Here is a 17,557-nt window from a genome sequence, read left to right on the forward strand (position 1 = left end):
TAGGTAACATCATCAGTGCGCCTCTGGTGAAGCATTGGTGTTCTGACCCACTGGTTATTTATATGCCTCGGTTTGCAGGGGTAGTTGGTATTACTTCTCGTTCAGTTTTTCAGTGGTTTGTACACAGGGTATAATTCAATGTGTTTGTTGTTGGAGTTCCGTTTGGAATACCTGGCCTCCAGAAATTCCCTGTCTGTCTCTGTTTGGCTTGTGTGATTATGGATGTGTTGACCCAGTTGAATTTGTGGCCCTCGTTGTCTGTGTGTAGTGAGACAAGTGAGAATTGGTCATGTCTTTTGGTGGCTACTTGGTGCTCATGTATCCGTATTGTCAGTTTTCTTCTGGTTTGGCCTTTGTAGTGTTTCTCACAGTCCTTGCGTTGTATTTTGTATATTACACTGGTTTTGCTGGTTTTGGGTATGGGATCCTTTACGTTCGTCAGTAGCTGTTGTCGGGTGGTTGTCAGTTTGTGGGCTACTCTGATACCTAGGGGTCTGAGTAGTCTTGTGGTCATCTCTGATATGCCCCTGATGTATGGTAGGGTGATTTAATGAGTCTGGTGGTGTTGTGGTCTGTCTCGGAGGTAATGGCAGATTGTGCTTTACGGGTATCCATTCCTTTTGAAGACCCCGTACAGCTGCTCCTGTTCTGCTTAGCGTTGTTCTGGGTTGCTGCAGTGTGTTGTGGCTAATTTAAATAGTGTCCTGATGTAGCTTCGTTTGAAGGCGTTGAAGTGGTTGCTAGTGTAATTGAGTATCTGGTCTGTATGTGTGGTCTTTCTCTCTATGCTATTCTGGAGTTCCCCATTGTTTTTACGTTCTATCATTATGTCCAGAAAGGGTAGTTGGCTGTTGTTCTTTTCTTCTTTCTTGAATTTTATCCCAGCGAGTGTGTTGTTTATGTGTTGGTGGGTTTCTTCTAGTTTTGTGCGTTCAGTAATCACGAAGGTTTCGTCTACATTTCAGATCCGCAGTTTGGGTTGTATAATGGGGAGTGCTGTCTGTTGTAACCTTTGCATTACCGCTTCTGCAATCATTCCTGATATTGGGGATCTTATTAGTGTTCCGTTGATTTGTTTGTATATGCTGTCGTTGAAGGTGAAGTGGGTTGTGAGGCACAGATCTAGTAGTTTCATGGTGGTTTCCTTATTGATATTGTTGGTGTCCTGGGTTGCCTGCCGACTTGATTTGTCCGGCAGTGTGGCAATTGTCTCTTTGGCTAGTTCAGTGTTTATGGATCTAAGTAGTGCTGTTACAGCTCTACATAACAGCAGTAATTAGGTTTAATGGTATACAAAATCATAACTATTGCTGAAAAGTCATTTTGGCTCTGGAAAACTAACTCAAGGTCAGTGTCATTCCCTCCATGCCACAAAACCAATTGTTTTATTCATTCACGGGATGAGGGCGTCATTGGCTAGGCAGCATTTATTGTCTATCCCTAATTGCCCAGAAAGCAGTTAAGAGTCAACCACATTGCTGTGGGTCTGGAGTCACATGTAGGCTGGCAGTTTCCTTCCCTAAAGGACATTAATCAATCAGATGGGTTTTTCCTGACAATTGACAATGGATTCATGATCATCATTAGACTCTTAATTCCAGATATTTATTGAATTCAAATTCCACCATCTGCCATGGCGGGATTCGAACCCGGGTCCCCAGAACATTATCTGGGTCTCTGGATTCACAGTCTAGCGATAATACCACTAGGCCATCACCTCCCCAATTCCATAGATTTTAATATGAATACAGTTTATTAAACATTGTTTGCTACTTCAGCTTTAACCGTAGTCTAATGAGCGTGCCCGATTTTAATTTCATTCTCTGTAAAATGATTGAAAAATGAACACTTCAAAAGAAGTATTCCTTTGTTTAACTTTGGATGATTCTGATTGTCTGCTTGTTAATTTCACTATTCTTTGATGTCAGTCATCACCAGAATTCAATTGCCATAAGAATGGGGGAATTGTTGCCAATAAAGTCCGTTACTTCCTTTTGGGGGGCTTTTTCTTCAAGGTTAAGAGTGAGCACTTTCTTTGCTGATCACTGAATTGGTCAATTTTCTAGTGGAGTTGTTGTAGTCGATATTCTTTTGTGTATCGTTCATTCAGACCACTGTACCTTGTTCCATGAACTTGGAGATGTATGTACGTAGATGGAATTTTCATATTGAGTATCTGTTTTGTTCTTTCAGTTGGTCACTGCCTATCGGACTTTGCAAAGAGACAAAGAAAAAATGCAGGTAAATGAAATTGCCAGCTGTGCTAACGTATTCAAAAGCACCCCATTGATCAGTCAGTAAATTGGTGATTAATAATAATTTGAAATGTGCTGTACAAGTTCTTATTTATGCTATTTGGTATTGAAATGAGTTGTGGGTTAATTGCCCTTAGCTTAATCAGGATGATTTTAAAAAAATATTTCTCATTCAATGGCTACAATGATGCATGTTATAGAAAATGCAAATATAATTGCTGTGAAATGTACTCAACGGTAAGGTTGGAGCACAGAACCTCTGGGTTGAACAATACATCTTCATCTCTCATAGAGCTATACAGTACAGAAGAGACCCTTGAGCCCGTTCAGCTGGCACAAATCTACCTACACTAACAATACAGATGGCAAGTCAAACCAAATCAGCCTGTCTATCGCAGGATTTGAAACTGTGAAGTTAAAACAATTGATGACCCTGCAAATTGCCTAATTGTTCCTAACCAGACTTTATGAATACAGACCTTGGATGCCAAGTTTATAATATGAACAAAAATTGTCAATTAATTCCTAATAATGTAGTCCCTAGCAGAACATAGATAAGCACAAGGTAACCTAAATATCGACAATATAAAGTCCAATCTTCTTTGATCATAACCCCCTCCGCACTCTCAGACAAACAGACACAGCTAAGTGATGAATTAAAAATAAATTGTTGTTTACCAGTTCAATAATCGGTTTCCCGACCACTGAGCTAATTTTGACATCAACGTGTCTCTTTTTCCATGCATCCCATGGACTTTTAGCTTTTTGATAAGTCTACCTTGTGACAATTAAAGCAAAATCGATCTGTTTACTGAGCAATTTTTCTGTGATCGGTTGCACCCCTCGTAAATTTTTTGGGATATTTTGTAGATTTTCAGGTGGACTCACCTACTGCACTTGCGTATATTGAGTGTTGACTGCTGCTCCTCTTAAACCAAAGCAAAGCACTGTGATTTGAAATGAAAGCAAAAGTGCTGGAAAAACTCAAGTAGGTTTGACAATGCTTATTGAGAAACAGGTTTAACGTTTCTAGGCAAATATGATCCTTCTTCAAACATTTACTCTGTTTTCTCTACAGATCATTCTAGGCCTGCAGAATCTCTTGGGCATTTCTGTTTCTACCCCTTTTCCTTTCTTGTCTTCCCTGTCTTTCATGGACATTTTACGGTTGGGAATATTTAGTACTTTGATGAAATGTGTGATTTGATATTTTTAGGTTTTAAAGTTCAAAATAGTGGCTTATGGGTGTTTGTGACTTTTATAGTTGGCTTTTAAAATAAAACAGATTAGTTTTCAAGTCAGTTCAGAGGAGGGAGGGGAGTCGGAAGGCAGTCTACTGTCTCTCCTAGAAACATTTTTTTTAAGGAAATAAATTACTTCCGTTTAAAAAAAAAAAATTGTTCAGCTACCAGACCAGGAGTGTTTCATGAGGAATCTGCAGATTACTAGATGCTGAGAAAGTGAAACCTGTCAGTTGTTTGCTTTTCATGTAAAAAGACTCCATAGTTTACAGGGCTTAAGTTTCTAAAAATTTGAATTCTTGATATAGAATTATTTCTGCATTTGAATTTCTTTAAGGTGATAGTGTTGGGAAAGCATTTGAAGGGTGTTGTTATTTGTACTCTTTTAAGATTTTTCCAACTGTGTTCTATATCTAATCTTATTTTTTTTCTGTTTTTGACATATGTTTCAAAGCTTTAGTTGCGTTATTAGAGATATTCTGCAGCCTTGTATAACTCTGTTTGAGTGCATGATCACCATATCAAATCAAATAATAAAAAAAAAAGAACGATCCAGTTTCATTCTGACTGGTCCATTAGTACATTGGCCAAGGCTGTACCGAACCCTTTTTATAAAAGTTTTTTATTTGAAGTTGGTCCCTGTTACTGTCAGATATATTCACACGTCTGCAGTTTACCAACATAATTTATCTCACTTTCTCCACAGTAAACCCAATTTAGGTCTTATATTCCGTCTTATTGTGATTCCGCTTAGTACCAAACTGTTTCTTGCTGTAGCGCTATCTACCCCACTCAATTCTTTTTGTATTGTTTTCCTCTCTAATGTTTTTCTGCTTCCCATTCCCCTGACAAGTTAATTTAAATTCTCCCGACTTGCAGTAGTAAACTGCCATGTCCTGGTCCTATCATGACCATCCCCCAAAACACCCTAGTTCCGGTGTCCTAGATATCCAAAGCCCTGCAACAGCTTTCCAGCTTGAAATTCAAAGTGCATTATCCTATTCTTGTACTCATTGGAACATGGCATAACAATTAATCCACTGATTATTATGTTTTGATTTCTTATTTAGTTCCCAAAAAATGCTTGTTGGATCTCATCCCTCTTCCTACTTATCTTGTTGGTACCCATGTGTACCACAACTGCTGGTTGTTCACTCAACCTGCTCGGTCCTCTTTAACCAATTAGCAACATCCTTCACCCTTGCACCAGGAGGGCAATGTACCATTCAGGATTTAATTTTGATGTTGCGGAAACATCCTCCCATTCCCTGAACGATATGATCCCTGAACATTGTTTTTCTAGCCTTCCCCCATCTCTAACTGAGAGAGCTGTGGAGTTGCCTTAGGCTGTACTCCTCTGAGGAAACATCGCACCATTTTTCAGAACTGAATACTTATCAGAGAGTAAGATACATGTTGGGAATTACTGCACGACCCATCTCATGCTCGTACGTAACATCTCTGTCTACATATCATTAAGCAGTATTGTAACTCCATCCAGAAATGTGTTTTCCATGACGCTTTCCGTCTTGAAGGTTACTGCTCGAGCTCTGAAATCCTATGCTTGAGCTCCTCTTGCTGACAAGTGTTCTTGCATGTTTGGTTGTGCAGGACTTGAGACATTTTATGGAGTTCTTGCAAGTTATAAGATGTACATTCCATAGAAATGAGGATCCCTACCATGCCAGTATTTGTTAAATTAAATTTTAAGTAAGTGAAGCAAAGCATAATTAAAGGCTTGCTTTAAACCACAAAATCGCCAGTCTGGACTGTCCCTTGTGCTGATGACATTTTTGAGATTTTTTTTACCTTGCTGACTGATTCTCAGGCTTTTTTTCACTCTCCTGCTCTGTCTCCTAATTTCAGCTGAGCAACCCTACATGATTCTTTTCTGGTTGATTTAGTTTGAGCGCTCTCTCTCGCCTTTAATTTTCAGCATTATTTCCATTCCTTCTGAATGTTCATTCGGGTTCCCATCTAAGCTGGTTTAAGTCCTCTACTGCAGCGTTGTCAAACATTGTTGCCACAATTTCAATCCAGTCCCTGGCAATGTGCAACTTGTCCTGTTGTATTGTCCCATCTCCCACAAAATCTTACGCCTGCTCCTTCTATTCAGCCATGCATTCATCTTCTTTGTTTTTGTAATTCTGTACTCACTTGATGACACAAGAAGCAATGCAGAGATGATTACTTTTGTAGTCCAACTTCTTAATTTTTTTCCTTGGACTTGATTTGTCTTTTTATTTGTCATTGGTATTGGGATGGGCCCTTACTTCTGGCCATTACCCCTCCCTGCATGCTGTGTAATTACTCACCAACAACTGTGTTACCCTGTCACTCTGCAACAGCAAACCACCCAGTAGTTGTTTCTGGGCCCACAGCAAAGGCTATTCATTTTTCACTCTTATTGATTCTTCTTTCTTGATAGCTTTATTGACCTTTCTTCTCCTGCGCTGCCTTCTCAGTTGAGCTGAGACTTTTTCCAGACTTTTTCCATGGTACCTGGACTTGACTCAGGCTGTACTCCTGGAGAAGCCATTTCTTCACCAGTATTCAGTACTGAATAATGGAAATATTATGAGTTTTTTGATATCATTGTTCAGTTGTTTAAATTTTAGAATTACAAGGAGTAATTGGAATGGATACAGTATAGCATGTGATGAAAGGTACAAAGGTAGTACTCGCAATAAATGCACTCAGCTCACTATCATTCAATAGTGAGAAATACTGGTTTGATTATTGATTGCAATTTCAAACAACTTTGCAAATTTTTCAGTCCTCTGTGTAATCGCACAATGCAGTTCAAGCTATCGAGCATAGTTTGCAGAATGTTTGCATCTGTTCAGTTTGTGCTTTGGCAAGCTAGTTCTGAGTCAGTCATGTATGACATTACTGACTTATGCTTGATGAATTTGTTTGTCATAACACAAAATTGTTTTCCAAAGAAGCTTGTTTTGAAAACAATGATGAAAAGAATTACATCCAAATACTTGACTGAGATTTACAATGACATGTTTAAGAGCATAGCATCATTTTATTATTTGGAAGTTTGAAAGGATGAAGAAAAGTGTTGCTTTCTTTGCTGAGAAATTTAATATGGAGATTAGTTAATACATGAACTTGTTTCTATTTGCAATTTTGTACATTGATTTTTAAAATCACCTCTATCCTTTCTTTTAGATAGTTTTAAGTCAGGGTCAAGATAAAGCTCTACGCAGGATTGGAGAGTTACGTGAGGTAAAACCCTGTACATTGTAATTTAAACTGCCTATCTTGCTGTTTAGAGGGTGATAGGATCCTTAACTTCCAAAGTCACTCTTCTTATGAATTTTTAAAATCTGTTTTGAGATGCGGTTCACTTGTAACTGCTGACATTTTTATTTGGGAAGAGAAAAAGAACATGTTAAGGTTGATTTGTATTTGGGCACATGTTGCTGCATAGTGAAATTCTAATGATACGTAGAACATTTTCTGTTGGTTGTGAACCGTACTAAGATACACATCCAATTCTTTAAGACATCTGAGATATCGGAAAACAATACTTAATATATTTGTCTTTCATAAATTTGAAAGAAAATAAAAATAAGGAATGTTTAACTAACCTAATGCTAAATTATTTGTGTGACATTTTCTTGTTTATGAAACTCAGTAATTTGTATTTGAGTATGAGAAATTCAGTGGAGTAAAATGTTATTTTCTGACTGACCGAGAACTGCACGTTGAATGCATATATTTATTTCAAATTTCAAGGTCCACAGTTCCCAGTTTTGTCGTTGGTATTTTGACTAGTATGTTGGCATACACAAGACATGCAAGTGTCTGTGTTGATGGATCGTTACCCCATTTAAAGTGGTCATAAACACATTTGTTTGGAACAATGGTGTTGGTGATAAAAATCGATCTTTCAGAAACACTTTTATATGCTGACCTGTACTGTGTTATGAGGTTATAGATGTTGGTATGAATCTGTAAGTTACGTAAGCTTGCCTATGTGAACTTGATTAGAGACCCACTCGACGTGCTTTGACCTTAATACACGTGACTACACACATCCTGTTCAGGACAGAGAAAAGAAAAATATTTGGACAGCTCACCAAACTGGTCATAAATATCTTTGTTTTTTAATCATTAAATGAAAGCTGTAATTTAAAAGGTGAGAAAAAGGTAGTTACATATACAGTAAAGCCACCAACAAATTACTGTTAAGCAGAACTCTGAGATAGCTAAGGAACCCCCTCCATACACCCACTTGTCTAAAAAATTCACCCTGTCAAAAGAAAACACAATGATATATAAATATATTTTTAAAAAAACTTTATTTTTCAATTTGTTCACATCTTATGCTGGCCTGTCTTTGTGCCATAAAACATTGAAAAATGTTGGGAGTTAGCTCTGGAAAATCTCACTCAATTTCAGCAGATTAGTATGTTGTCTTTCACTGTGTTCACCACGTTGTCAATGCTGTCAGACACATTTTCTGTGTTTTTGTGCTGCCACACAGAATCCCGCAGCATCTCTGTAACCTTTGGGGCTTCATTGGGGGAGACAGATGGGTGACCAGATGGGCATTTGTCAGACTCTTCAGAGTCATCAGGATGTCGATATTCTATTTTTCTTGTTGATACATTTTGTCCACTCTCCTGATTCACAACCCAAAAATGCTGCAAGTCATATAGCATGGAAGTAGACCCTTTGGTCCAACTAGTCCCACCTGCTTGCATCTTGTCGATATCCCTCCAAACTGCTCCTATTGTTGTACTTATGCAAATGCCTTTTAAATGTTCTAACTGTACCTCCATCCATCCCTTCCTTGGGTAGTTCATTCCACCCATGAGCCACTTTCTATGTTAAAAAGTTGCCTCACATGTCTTTTTTAAATTTTTCTCCTCTCACCTTAAAAATATGCCCCCTAGTTTTGAACTCCTCCACTTTAGGGAAAAGATCTTTGCCATTCATCTTATCTATGCCCCTCATGGTTTTATAAATCTCTATACGGTCATCCCTCAACCTCCCATGCTCCAGTGGAAAAGGAAGTCCCAGTCTATCCAGCCTATTTTTATAGCTCAAACCCTCCATACCCAGCAATATCCTGGTGAATCTTTTCTGAACCCTCTCCAGTTTAGTAATACCCTCCCAACAAAAGGGTGACAGAAATGCATACAATACTGCAGATGAGGACATGCTGTACAACCTCAACATGACATCCTAACTTTTATACTCGATGATTTGAGCAATGAAGGCAAGCGTGTTAAATGCCTTCTTAACCACCCTGTCCACCTGTGACACAAATTTGGCAGTTTTTTTTTACCTCACAGTGCGTGGGTAATGTTTTGGCATTTGTGATGGAATGTGGCTTCTTGGATTTTCCAATCGCAAGAAATGGCCGCTTTTTGATGACATCCTTTTGGACACAGACCACAATAGTAGCACATTCCTTGCTCTGCTTTCCATCATTGTGATTTAAAAACAAAATTAAAGAACAATCTGGTAAAAGACAATAAAGCAATCAGGTTTCATCTGGATTAAAAAATTCTGTTGCTGAAGATTTGTTCAGGATATGGGTGAGGCTATTTGCAGCCATTACTGCAGGCTTGCCCATGGTTTTCTGCCCTGATGTTGCCTAACTCCCCACCAATTGGTTGGCCAATGTTGGCAGTCACATAAAGAGCATACATGAGTTTCGCTAATTCAACTTTATTAATCCAAAACTTCATCTAGTCATGGCATCCTTCTGCTGGATTTCTTATTCTGCCGGTAGAAATGGTGAACAACTTAAACACTGTTGGAGTTCCCGGTTAACTGGATTTTACTCAATGTGGTTTCACAGTAGAACAATGTACTTTACCTAGATGCTGCATTGCATTAAATTTGGATATATAATATATAATTCTGAATTTGAATCCACATAATTTTGTATAGCAGATATATTGCTTTATTAAAACTGGAATGCACCTAAGTTACTGGAAAAATGAAACAAATAAAGACTACATAGTTAGCAGATGGGAGAAAATTAGATTCCATTTAGAACCTAAGCTAATGGATTCAAATCCACATAGCCTGATGTGACTGAAGAAGCATGATTATTCAAACGTACTTGGATAAGTCTTGCTGTGACTGAAACCCTTATTTTTCTCACCTCCAGGCTTTAACTTCCAATGACCAACTTATTAACATGTCATCTTGATGTTCCATAAGTTCCAATTTGTTTTTTAAAAAGGCCCATAGTATTCTTTGTGACAAATTTGGTCCATTCATCACCATCTTTCTTACATGGTTTATATTGGTCTTTGGCTCCACTTGTATTATTTAAAATCTATCGAGAGCTGCTTTGAGACTTAACAACCACTTTTTTTTGTTCTGAGTACAGTAACCCATCCGCTGTCCTTCCTCCTCCAGACCTGGATCGTCTTTTCACTTTTCATTTTTCCCTCACCTCTTGCCATTTGTGGCATAGCCTTTAGCTGCTTTGTCCCTGCTGTCTGTAACTGTCACTAAGTCCTTCCACCTCCGTGCTTTTCAAAGCCTTCTTGACCAAGCTATTGCTCAGTCCTTCAGATCCTTTGTTTCGCTCCTTGGATCCTACCTCCATTTTGTTTTTTAAAAATCAGTTTTAGAATGAGAATTAATTTCTGGCCTTATCTTAGAATTTTTTGAAAAGATATCCTGTGACACTATTCCAGAGACAGTAGGATAATTCTCCTGCTCTTGTTGCCTGTATTTATTCAGTGACAAAGTTCATTAAAACAGCTTATCTGGTCATTTATCTTGGGGCTTAATGAAAACAAATATCTGCTACGTTTCCTTACACTTTCCCCAACTAACACCTTATCAAAAGCATTTAATGTGTTGTGATCCCACTTTGGAATATCCTGAGATTATGAAAGATGCGCTGTAAGGACCATCATGTTCTTACATTACTTATGTTCTTGTTTTTTTTGATGGAGAATAAACATTGGAGCATTGTGCTCCAAAGGGATTAAAAGCTCTTCAGTGCCTCTCCCAAGTGCTGTTTCATTGTGAGTCCACCACAATTGATAGCAATTGAATTCTTAAGTACACAAATTGGTTCTCACAAATACAGATCTGGAACTGAAGTACTGGTCAACTTTTGTTAATTCCTGTTCCATGCGGTGATGCAGCTGCAGCCAATCATCAGGACTCCCTCTCAGATCTTTTTTGGCTTGTTGGTGGCTCAACGTTATTTTGTGATCAACTCATAAATGAGCAAGGCAACACCAAATCCATTGATCGAGGGCTGTTTCCAGCCCTGAGCTTCCAATGCCACATTCTCTTCTCAGCTCAAAGTACGATGGACAAGAGCTCCCAGGCTGTGCTAGTGGTGCTTTGAAAATTGTTATGTTTGTTGTGCAGTTGTGGATCTCACTGCTCCTTCCCCCAAGGAAGGATTGGTTTGTCTGTGTAGTGGAGGGATGAGTTCCCTGTGTCATAGACTGTTATGCAAAGCTGACCTCTCACTTTGTGACGGGGCTAATTGGGATATATTTGATGGGCAGTGCAGTTAGATTTTTTGGATGAATGAACTCTTAGATGGAATACAGTGACCACAAATACTTGCTATCTGAATTATGTAATGATGGGGAGGGAATCTGTTGACTTTACCTCAGCATTCATTATTTGTTCCTCAGTGGTTCGCTGTTTATGTTGAATAGAATTATACTCAGATGATCTGTGCAAACTTTTAAGTTTCACCAACAGAAAAATGGAGAGGAATGAATGAACCTGAAGAGACAGCTGATATGGTATAAAAAGCACGAGGTATAAATTAATGCAAATAGGAAGAAAGAAATGAATAGCATCTTCCAGATTTTTAAGTTTACAGCTGAAGAGAAATTTGGAAGATGTCTCCGGTTTTGCTAAATTGATTTGTCAATTTCTGAAGTACCAATCAACAAAGTACGCCAGATGCTGAACTCCCGACTAAAGAGTCCTAGTGCAGTTCTTAGAAGTCAGACCATGCACTGCCTAGGTTTTCTCTCGTTCTCATCAGTGAGGATCAGTAGAAACAGGAGCAGGAATAGACTGCATTCAGCTCACTCTGCCACTCATCAAGATCGTGGCTGATGTGATTTTGGCCTTAACATTCCTGCCTGTCCTACTTAAACCCTTGACTACTTTGTCAATCAAAAATCTGTCTAACCCAGTGTTGAATCTGTTCATTGGCAATTATTTGAAGTGGTTCAGGGACACTATTCCAATAGTAGGAGAACTGTTAGGAGGGACAAAAGGTGGTCAAGTATAAGCTGACCATAGATCTCAGCTGTAAGGTATAGGTTAAGTCTTGTCTTATAAATCTATTTGAAATTTTTTGAGGTGGTACACAACCTGGCAGGATAGGCAGTGTCAATTTCCTGTAATTTAAATGACCTTTCAGAAAGCATTCAATGAAGTTGCACATAAGAGGTCAATGAGAATGCACTGGATTGAGGCAAGCTATTAGAATAAATAGGGAGTTGTTTACAAGTTTGGAGATTGAGAATAGAGATAATGGGACAATTTGGGTCTCAAGGCTTTTTTGTTGAGATGTCTGCTTTTCAAAAATGACTTGGATGGAGTAATAGATGTATTTCCATATTTGCTGATGACATAAAGCTTGATGCCATAATATGCAGTGCAATGGAAGCAGAAGGTTCCAAGTCATGTTGGATTAGATGAGTGGTCAGAATTGTAGACAGAGCTCATTGTGGTCAAGTCTGTGGTCATCTACTTGGGTTGTAAAGATTGATTACATTATTTTCTAAATGCTCAGGAGTATGCTTGTGGATATGTAAGAATAGAATGCTGGCCTTCAACTCAGAGGCGCTGAAATACAAAGACTCGAAAGTCACATTAACTTTAAAACACTGATGAAATCTTAGTGTGATTACAACCAATGCAGAGTAAGCATGAATTAACAGGCAAATCGTGTCTTGTAAAAACTATGAAATTACATTTCAAAAAGCTTATTGAACAAAGTCTTACACAATTGTTTATTCTCAGAGGTTTGGGTCCAAAGTCCTATCCAAAACCAGCTCTACCATAGTGACTTTTATGCATACAAAGGTCGAAAAGGCATACTTTCCACATCCAAACAGTGCTGTCTCCTGGATTCAACACTTCCTGTCTCCTCCTCGAGTTTGTGACCAGCCCCAACCCCAAAAAGAATTCAAATAAGAAAACAATAAGGTGTCAAAAAGTAAAGTCTTTGAAACCATTTAGTCACAAAAGATACATTGGTTTTAGAGGGGCTTCTGTGCAGATTTACTGGCTTGATAAAGGAATCAAGTTAGGAGGACAGGTTGTGTCGATTGATTGAGGGTGAAATGTTTGAAGTGTTAAATGATAAAAGGATTTGCTTGAGTAAGTTGAAGGAAACTACTTCCTTTGTAGGCGATTCTAGAACAAGTCAGCAATAACTTCAAATTAGAGTTGGGCAGGAGGCAATTATGCCTATAAAGAGTGGTGGAAATATTCTCAAAGTCTTCGTCAAAGCAGTAAGTCCAATTAAAACTGAGATTGATTGGTTTTAGGTATGGAAATTAATGGTTGTGGAATCAAGGTGGATAGGTAGATAATGGCTGATAGTATCTTAATTGCATTTAAACACTGGAACGGATTTGTAGTGCTAGATAATGTTATCCTGCTGAACATTACGTGAAAAAAATCAGATGACTTGAAAGGAGACATTTGAGATGTGACCATCAGTAGATTTGTAACATAAAAAATGGTGTAGTAATTATAAATCTAGGAGACAAACTCAAGTCTGAATGTGACAGGAAGAGAGGAGCAGATGAGGGAAATTTTGGGTTGGTACAGGAACTTGTTTGCCACTGAATGAGATTATGGATGATCTGACAATCCCTAACTCCACTTTCTTGCCTTATCCTCATAGTGCTTGGTTCCCTTACTGACTATATCCTTAATGACCTACCCTCTATAGCCTTCTGTAGGAAAGAATTCCACAGATTGACTACCCGCTGAAAGAAATTCTTGCTCATCTCTGTCTTAAATGGGTGACCCCTTAATCTGACATTGTGTAAGAGGGAGCAATCTCTCCACATCTAACCTGTCAGGCCCCCTAAGAATCTTGTGTGTTTCAATATTTCATTCTTCTAAACTCCAATGAGTACAAGCCAAATTGCCTTAACCACTCAAGAAAATCTCACAGTATCTGGAATCAACCTAATGAACTTTCTCTGGACTGCCTCCAATGCCAGTATATCTTTGCTTAGATAAGGGAATCAAAACTACACACAGGATTCGAGTTGTGGTGTGACTAGTACCTTGTATAGTTTTAGCAAAGCCTCCCTTTGAAATAAAAGCCAACGTTCCATCTATCTTACTTATTACTTGCTGATCTTGGATGCTAGCTTTTGTGATTTTCTGGACGAGGAACCCCAAATCCCTCGACTGCAGATTTCTGCAGTCTTGCTCCATTTCAATAGTATTTAGCTCTTCCTCTTCCTGCCAATGTGTATAAACTAATATTTCCCCACATTACGTTCCATCTGCCAAGTTTTTGTCCGCTCACTTTACCTGCCTCTGTCACTCTGCAGAATTTTGGAGTTATCCTCAGTACATGCCTGCCACCTATTTGTGTCTTCTGTAAACTTAGCAAGAGTACATTCATTTTTCTCCTCCAAATAATTAATATATGTTATAAGTAATTGTGGCCCCAGCAGTGAACCCTGTGACACTCCTTTAATTACAGGTTGCTATCCTGACCTGCAAGTGCTTTACTTTCTGTCTTCTTTATTACACATTCCAAGAGTTGAAAAGACAGCATAATACAGATGTTCCAAATGTTGTTGAAATGTATGGAATAAAGCTAATTCCACCTTTTCATAGAAGTTATTTTCTTAACTATTTAGGAACTCCAAATGGATCAGCAAGCAAAGAAGCATCTTCAGGATGAATTTGAAGCAGCTCTGGAGGAGAAAGATCAACTTATTGGTGTTCTGCAGACACAGGTAGAACTGCATAGTATGGTTGCATTTTGACTAAATGCCAGATGATAGCTAAACTGGTTGAAATGTTTTTCTCAGTGTTTCCAACAAGTGGTCGTGGTATTCACATAGCAATTATTTGGTTTAATTGCTCAGTTTTTCGATTAACTCACAACGTTAACTCTGGTTTTCTCTCTCCACAGATGCTGCCAGACATGTTAAGTTTCTGCAGCACTTTGCTTTTATTTCAGATTTCCAGTGTCTGCAGAATTTTGCTTTTATTTAAATGCTGTAGTCACAGATGCATAATAAACTAGGTTTACATTTCAGTAAAATGGCAAGGCTAATGATACTCACCATTATTAATGTGAAAGATCTATAGCAACTTCTAGCATCTGCACAAGTGTGATTTAGAATTTATATCAGGAAGCTGCTATGCAAGGTGCCATGCTCCTCCAAATGTGGGTGTTAATACTGGTTTGCTAACCAACTTAGCACTCAAATGCATTGATTAAGATAGCAGTTTTCTCCCATTAGCTTCTGTTGTAAACACTAACAGACTGCAGCAAACTGGAGACTCCTGATCTCATTTTAGGAAAACTTCAGTGGGCATACAGTTAACCAGCTTTTTGAACCACCCTGCAGCAACTTGACTGGGCTGAGAACCTTCGTGGTATGAGAGATTATACCAACATGTCTCTTGCTCTGGTGTTGCACATTCTTTACTATGGGGAAATTATTGTTGGGAATTAGAAAATGGCAAGTTTAACAATATTTTCTGCCTGTCTTAATTAATTTAGGGGGAGGCGATGGCCTACTGGGGTTATTGCTGGACTGTTAATCCAGAGACCCAGATAACATTCTGGGGACCCAGGTTTGAATCCCGCCATGGCAGCTGGTGGAATTTGAATTCAATAAAATATCTGGAATTCAGAATCTAATGATGACCATGAAGCCATTGTCAATTGTCAGAAAAACCCATCTGGTTCACTAATGTCCTCCAGGAAAGGAAACTGCCATCCTTACCTGGTCTGGCCTACATGTGACTCCAGACCCACAGCAATGTGGTTTACTCTGAACTGCCCTCTGGGCGATTAGGGATGGGCAAAAAATGCTGCCTGGTCAGAGATGCCCTCACCCTGTTAATGAATAATAAAACAAATTTTGTGAAATCTGACAAATATTCTGAACAGGATGCCTACATTATAGGGCTGTAGACAGATTACTGATGAGCCTGATGAATTATTTTCAATTTTCCAAAGTCCCTAGATTCAGAACTGGTACCAACGGATTGGATGGTTGTAAATGTGCTCAAGGAAGGGAGGGAGAATAAGCAAAACAGGCAAGTTAGCCTGATGTCAATTGTCAAGAAAACGTTGGAATCCATGAAGAATAAATTTATAATTGGGCACTTGGAAAATTATATAATTACACAAAGCAAACATTGCCTTCTGGAGTGAAAACAGTGTTCTGTAAGTCTCTGAGAATTTGTTGAATATGTAGCATAGATAACTGGGTAGCACTGGATATAATACTTAAATTTACAAAAGGCATCTGATACATTGCCACATGAAAGCTTGTGCATAAAAGTAAGGATTTATTGCATTGGGAATAATTTATTAGCATGAATAGCAGATTAGTTAAAGGAGAGAAAAAAAATGCCATTTTCAGATGGCAGGTTGTTTCTGATACAGTATTAGAATGATCAGTAGGTACTTAACTAATTGCACTCTATCAATGACTTGGATAAAGGAATCAATAGTAATACATGCAAATATTCTGACCGTGCAAAGCTAAGTAGTATTGTAAGCTGTGATGATACCAGGAGTCTGCAAAAGAGGCTATTCACTTCAACACAAAGAAAAGAAAAGCAGCTTTCTTTCCAGTGGCAAGAAACTATTAACGTTGGTGTTCAGACAGATTTATGTGCATTATATATAAAGTTAACATGCAGATACAGCATGAACAAGGGAAGGTGTATCATAGTAAATAATTATTTTCAGAAATTGGAGTATTTTAGCTTTCTGCTGTATTTGTGCAGGATTTTAATGGAAGCTAATTGAAGTACTCTGTATAGTCCTTAAATATTAACTTTTTATCTCTTCACACAAGCCCCCAGATCTGTTGAGTGTTTGCAACATTTGTTTTTATTTTAGCTTTCTGCAGTATTTTGGTTTACTGTTGAATAGTGGATTAAGTTAAAGGAGACTTATGGCACTAAGTGCACTCCATTCTATCAACATTCAGCATTTATTCTTATTAATTTGCAGGTTGCACTACTGAAGCAAAGGATGGGACTTGCAGGGGAAAATACAGATCTGGATGAATCCACAGTTCAAACACCTGTGACTGAAAGTACAGAAGCAGTTCAAGCGAGTCCCAACAATGAAGGAAATAGCATAGACAGTCCTGATGGATCAGGAGGTGATTCCAATTATATGATCCACAAGCTAAATTAACAGAATGGTGGGAAAGAAACCTTCAGTAATTGGGAATGTGCAAACATGCCTGAGCGGGTTTTCCTTAAAGATATACAGGGCTATAATACACTGTAAATGTAGTTACAGTTGGGGTCCTAATTGTTAAGTCTGCAGAAGTCAGACAGCAACTTGAGACAAAGGCAAATGCTGGTTAAATTTGAAAAGCCAGAGCTTAATTGTTTAAAACAGCATCTTGTTGACTAGGTCCCTGTTCAAATATAATGAGTTGCATGGAGTTGCTGCATTTATAAATGGGGATTAAACTTGAGACTAAGTTTGTTCATTGCGGAAGTTCTCCCTCAACTATGTGTTAAGTCGAATCAGTGCCTTACAACCACTTTACCACTATAAATGAACTTAGTGTGAGCTATCATTGCATAAGCATTCGCTGCTGTTGGTAGTTTTAATAGATTGTAATTTTGTTTCACTTTTACAGTCTTTGTTTCTCTTTTTATCCAATCTTCTTTATATCTCATTTTCTGCATCTATTTTGGCATTAAATTATATGTTTCAACTGAGATTTTCTGTTCACACTGTACACTATTCATTAAGAGATAGTAGGAACTGCAGATGCTGGAGAATCTGAGATAACAAGGTGTAGAGTTGGATGAACACAGCAGGCCAAGCAGCATCATAGG

The 17,557-nt window shown here is 38.3% G+C and overlaps 1 protein-coding gene across 2 annotated transcripts in view; it reads left to right on the forward strand.

The window, feature by feature from the left end:
* The window catches only part of golga4 (golgin A4), a 128,498-nt gene that overhangs the window by 18,608 nt on the left and 92,333 nt on the right, over positions 1–17,557 (forward strand). For both annotated transcript variants that reach the window (XM_048595648.1, XM_048595649.1), the window contains exons 4-7: positions 2,194–2,241; positions 6,677–6,733; positions 14,365–14,463; positions 16,710–16,863. In XM_048595648.1, coding sequence (XP_048451605.1) covers positions 2,194–2,241; positions 6,677–6,733; positions 14,365–14,463; positions 16,710–16,863 — 358 coding nt within the window. The remainder of the gene's footprint in view (positions 1–2,193; positions 2,242–6,676; positions 6,734–14,364; positions 14,464–16,709; positions 16,864–17,557) is intronic.

This window comes from Rhincodon typus, chromosome 4 (assembly GCF_021869965.1).
Source record: "Rhincodon typus isolate 14 chromosome 4, sRhiTyp1.1, whole genome shotgun sequence".
Taxonomy (NCBI): Eukaryota; Metazoa; Chordata; class Chondrichthyes; order Orectolobiformes; family Rhincodontidae; genus Rhincodon; species Rhincodon typus.